General features: G+C 41.6%; 1 protein-coding gene across 1 annotated transcript in view; it reads left to right on the top strand.

Annotated features, from left to right (window-relative positions):
- The first annotated feature begins 332 nt into the window (after positions 1–332).
- WDR17 (WD repeat domain 17) overlaps positions 333–6000 on the top strand; it is a 272532-nt gene continuing 266864 nt past the window's right edge. Inside the window, exon 1 of the mRNA XM_030191530.1 lies at positions 333–373. Within this exon, the coding sequence (XP_030047390.1) occupies positions 368–373 (6 nt within the window). The 5' untranslated portion in view covers positions 333–367. The remainder of the gene's footprint in view (positions 374–6000) is intronic.

Raw genomic sequence — 6000 nt, 5'->3', positions numbered from 1 at the left:
CCCTAAAGGGGTCATTTCCCCCTCCCAGATTATCTTTTCTACCCTTTCGGCTCTCCAACTCAAACATCAAAACGTACAAGACTGACCGAAGCTTAGCCCCCTGACTCGATGCAACACACTCTCTCTTTCTGCATGTGTCAAGCCATTCTAGCGGTACTACTGTACTCCAATAGCCTCCCTCAGTGTGTTCCAAGCCTCATTCTGGTGCTCCAATAGCCTCACACTCTGTTCTCCAAGCCTCATTCTGGTGCGTACGGACTTGCACTGCAGTAAAGAGAAATTAAAAAGAAAACGCGAAGCAAAACTGATGTGATGTACAGCAGTGCAGTTGATAGAGAAAACTGATAAAGAAATAACCACTGAAGAGATGCCGGTAAGACGATAGAGAAACCACTGAGATTTCCGAAGGGTGGGAAATATTCTGGGAGGGAATTGAGCTGATGGGAATTGACACCCTTAGGTGGGAAATGGTCGGAGGGAAATTAGCCTAGAAGATGGCAATTCTCTCGAGGGGGATTGGGGTCTGGGAATTTTGTCGGGGTGGGGGGGGGGGGGGGGTCTGTCCAGGTGGTTAGTCGCCGGATAACTGAGAGGAAGATTATGCCTAGGATTTTAACAGTTTCATGTAGTAAATAGAAATAAAAAACAAAATATAGAAAAGAAAATAAGATGGTACCACTACAACTTATCATTTCTAGACACGCAGCGCTGTACACTTGAACATGAAGAGACAGTCCTCTGCTCGACAGAGCTTACAGTCTAATTAGGACAAACAGGACAAATAAGGGATAAGGGACTTACTAAGGTCAAAAGTCTAGATTTGAAGACAGCCAGAGATGGAGCTTTTATCTTGCTGTACCATATGCCTGGAATAGACTTCCTGAGCCATTCTACACGGAATTCCATATGCTGTTTTCTATACAGTAAATGAGTTTAAATAGTCACGGGCAAAGTTGATTATATTTTTCTAAAGAGTTTTTATGGCGAATGATAGATTGGGGTGTATGGAGTATAGCTCCAACTGAGCACTCTACAGAGTGGTCTATAGGGTGCTGTATTACCATAGGCTTATGAGGCTTTTTCCCTTTATTTATTTCTGTTTACAATTGTCTGTGTATGTGATTTGTTTGTAAGAAGTACCTCGGTTTCTACATTAATAGCGGAGTGTAGTAGCCGTGTTAGTCCACTCTTAAGGTTATCAATAGAAATCAAACAAAATAAAACATGGAAAAGAAAATAAGATGATACCTTTTTTTATTGGACATAACTTAATACATTTCTTGATTAGCTTTCGAAGGTTGCCCTTCTTCGTCAGATCGGAAATAAGCAAATGTGCTAGCTGACAGTGTATATAAGTGATAACATTCAAACATTACTATGATAGTCTGACAGGGTGGGAGGATAGGGGTGGGTCAGAGGTATGCATGGGGACATCAAAGCATATCATTGATATTCTAACAGGATGGGTGTGGGTAGGTGAGGGGAGGGTGATCAACAGAGACATACAGTTTTATGGTTTATAATGGGCTAGGAACCCCAGGTCCTTGTTAAGTCCTTTCTGTTGGGTGTTAAAATATTCAATCATTCTGACTTCAAAGGTCTTACGTTCTTGTATAGTTTTAAAGTTACCTTTCACCAGAAACTATTACAAAATTAATCAAATTCATCTTAACTCACAACTACTTCCACTTTAACAATGATATATATCTGCAAATAATGGGCACTGCGATGGGCACCAGGACAGCACCCCAATATGCCAACCTTTTTATGGCTGAGCTGGAAGAGACATTTCTGAATACACACCAGACCAAACCTCTAAAATACTACCGGTACATCGATGACATTTTTATGATTTGGACGGAGGGTGAAGAAACTCTGAAACAATTTTATTCTGCATTCAATACATACCATCCTACAATCAGATTCAAAATTGACTACTCCCCAGAAAAAGTCAATTTTTTGGACACCACGGTCTCAATCAGTGATGGCTGTATACAAACATCCATATACAAGAAACCCACAGACAGATGCAGCTACCTCCATAACTCCAGCTTCCATCCTTCACATACAAAAAGATCCATCATTTACAGCCAAGCCACAAGATACCACCGTATCTGCTCTGACCCAGGGGACAGAGACAGACACCTTAAAAGCCTGACTGAATCCTTCAAACAGAAGGGCTACAACCCCAAAATAATCTCCAAGAATATTGCCTCCTCCCTCAAAACACCCAGGGAGAATCTGCTACAGTACAAAAAGAAAAAATCCACAGACAGAATCCCGCTTGTAGTGACATACAATCCAGAGCTGGAAAAACTGAGAAAAATCATAAGAGATCTACAACCTATACTCCAGGAGGATGAATTACTGAAAGAGATATTCCCATCCCCACCAGTACTGGCCTTCCGACAGCCACCCAATTTAAAACACAAGCTAATCAGAAGTAAACTTCCATCACAGACTGAAAAGGAACAGAAGGGCACACTTCCCTGTAATTTATCCAGTTGCAAACTATGCCAAAATATTTCACAGGACCCCAAAGTCATCCACAAAGGAAAGATATTCAACATAAAGGGATCTTTCACTTGCTCATCTTCCAATGTGGTATATATCATTCAGTGTAAAAAATGTAACGAAGGATGCTATATTGGAGAAACAGGCCAGATGCTTAAGACAAGATTCAATTTACATAGACATCACATGAACAATACAGCCAGTAGGGCCCCCACCCCGGTGGGACAGCACTTCACAGAACCAGGACACTGTATCAGTGATTTCACAGTGAGAATACTGAAAGGTAACTTTAAAACCATACAAGAACGTAAGACCTTTGAAGTCAGAATGATTGAATATTTTAACACCCAACAGAAAGGACTTAACAAGGACCTGGGGTTCCTAGCCCATTATAAACCATAAAACTGTATGTCTCTGTTGATCACCCTCCCCTCACCTACCCACACCCATCCTGTTAGAATATCAATGATATGCTTTGATGTCCCCATGCATACCTCTGACCCACCCCTATCCTCCCACCCTGTCAGACTATCATAGTAATGCTTGAATGTTATCACTTATATACACTGTCAGCTAGCACATTTGCTTATTTCCGATCTGACGAAGGGCAACCTTCGAAAGCTAATCAAGAAATGTATTAAGTTATGTCCAATAAAAAAGGTATCATCTTATTTTCTTTTCCATGTTTTATTTTGTTTGATTTCTATTGATTACATTAATAGCCACATTGGTTTGAGGTTTTTATTTCTATTTACTACATTTATAAATAGACTAACACTACTACCATATCTCTTTACTCCACAGTATCACAGAATGGGATGGGGCACAGAGGCAAGGTGGAATGGAGCCAAGGGAAGAAAATTGCTTCCAATTTTGAAGCACTAAGAAAAAGGCTGTTCTCCTTGAGCCAGGGGGAGACCTGGGTGAGGCAGTTGTTGAGGGTAGACAGTGTGGAGGAGAGATCAGAAATCTGGCAGAGGATCTGGATATTTGCGTAGATGGAAGGTGTGTAGCTCTGTTCCTGAAGAGGGGAGAGAGAAATACATTGAACAGGGTAGGGATAAGGATGGAGCCCTGGGGCACACCAGATTGTACTACTACTTAACATTTCTAGAGCGCTACTAGGGTTACGCAGCGCTGTACAATTTAACAAAGAGAGACAGTCCCTGCTCAAAGAGCTTACAATCTAATAGACAAGTGAACGGTCGGTCCGATAGGGGCAGTCAAATTGGGGCAGTCTGGATTCACTGAACGGTAAGGGTTAGGTGCCGAACGCAGCATTGAAGAGGTGGGCTTTAAGCAAAGACTTGAAGACGGGCAGGGAGGGGGCTTGGCGTAAGGGTTCAGGAAGGTTGTTCCAAGCATAGGGTGAGGCGAGGCAGAATGAGCGGAGCCTGGAGTTGGCGGTGGTGGAGATTGTACTGGATAGACTGGGGAGAAAGAGTCTTCATGAAAAAGCTGGAAGGTACGGCCAGAGAGAGAATCAGAAAACCAAGAGAGAACAGTGCCATGGATACCTAGAGAGTGAAGATGGGCAGGAAGAAAGGTATGGTTGACTATGTCAAAGGCAGAGGAGAGATGAAGTAAGACAATGATGGCAGAATAGTGCTGGGGAGGAATGAATGGAATCATTAAGGGCAATCAGGGGGGACTTAGTGCTGTGGAGGTGGTGGGAACTGGATTGATGAAGGTGAAGGGTAGCTATGTTTGAGGAAGGTGTCTAATTCGGAGAGGACTACCTTCTTGAGAATTTTGGAGAAAAAAGGAAGATCGGCTGAAAGTTAGAGGCAAGAGTGGGATCCAGATGAGAGTTTATGAACTCCAGGTGACAACTGTCTTTGTCACAGTGCATGCGCTGAGATTAATATTAGCAGTAAATCTGAAAGAGATTATCTCCAATATGCCCTGGGTTAAGAGTGAGGTTTATTCTTGTCATAGTATGCAGAAAACTAACCCAGTGTGTACCTTTTTAATAACTTTATTCTATAGACATTTTGTCAGGTATTTGGTAAGCATATTTATACCTTTATTAAGTTATTACTTTTCTGTACCATCTCTTTTGGTATGGCTCCAAAATGATTTACAATGTATAATTATATGCAATTCAAATAATTGCCATGTTTAGACCTTGAAATAAAGATCTGAACATGCTGAACCCAGAGCTATCAAAGGAACTGGAATAAACTTCCTGAGCCCCTACGTCTTGCCCCATCCTTGGCCACCTTTAAATCTAGACTGAAAACCCACCTCTTTAACATTGCTTTTGACTCGTAACCACTTGTAACCACTCGCCTCCACCTACCCTCCTCTCTTCCTTCCCGTTCACATTAATTGATTTGATTTGCTTACTTTATTTATTTTTTGTCTATTAGATTGTAAGCTCTTTGAGCAGGAACTGTCTTTCTTCTATGTTTGTACAGCGCTGCGTATGCCTTGTAGCGCTATAGAAATGCTAAATAGTAGTAGTAGTAGTAGTAACTCTGGGCTAGTTATCCAAGGGTGTGTGGGAGTAACACCCCCCCTTTTCTGACAGATACAGACTGAGGGAAGGCTATTAATTTCAGTGTGTTTGAATATCCCTTGTGGGCACTGTTTGGTTCATTAGTGTAAAGTGCAAACAGTTTGGCACCATGAAGAGGCTTCTTTGATCGTGCTGTCCCTCCAAAGTAAGTAGTGGTGGATTAAGGAAACTGTTGAGGAATGTAATTGTGAAGTCTGAGATTAGTTTAAAAGAACTACAGCAGTTGCCTGCTGACACTGGGCAAAAATGCTGACTGCACAAACATAGCCCTCCTCATTTGTCACTTCAGAAGTCTGAGGCCCGAATGGTACCATCCATTAATTACAGCATTTTGCCTTTCAAACTGTTTCCTGCACAGGAGCAACAGTATCAAGTACTGATCTCAATGACGTATCCTACGCTCGGGCTTTATCAGCTCCCAATAAAGTCAAATAATCACTGGGAAAAGAGGTAAACAAAGAAGGCAAGGTTGAAAGATCCACATCCCTCAAATTGCGTGTCCAAATAGTGTCTCCATGTTGAGGACATGCAACATTAAAATTCCCCACTATTCCGGAGGAGACAGACTCATGATCTGTCCAATATAGAGGTACACCAGGGATACTGTGCACACCAAAATTAGCAAACAATCCTGAAAACACCAAATCAAATAGATGCCCACCCAAATGAGTAGGACTTCTCACCCACTGAATTAAATCAAGATCCTGAAGTAATGACTGAAATGATTTAACCTAGCTAACAGAATCATCTTCCAAATGCATATTAAAATCGCCTAGGACGCACCTAAGTGACGCCCACCTCTAGAAGCCACTTTATAAAATTGCCCCCTTAGTCATTATTCATGGAAAAACCTCTTCCAATATATTTGCTATTGTATGCTTAGCAAACTCATTGATAATTTTGGCTTGTTTGGAGGCCTATGGGGGAGTGTAAAGAAGAAACAAAAAACATAAATATAGCCAAAA

Source organism: Microcaecilia unicolor, chromosome 2 (assembly GCF_901765095.1).
Source record: "Microcaecilia unicolor chromosome 2, aMicUni1.1, whole genome shotgun sequence".
Lineage (NCBI taxonomy): Eukaryota > Metazoa > Chordata > Amphibia > Gymnophiona > Siphonopidae > Microcaecilia > Microcaecilia unicolor.
This window is presented reverse-complemented; position numbering and strand designations above follow the sequence as displayed.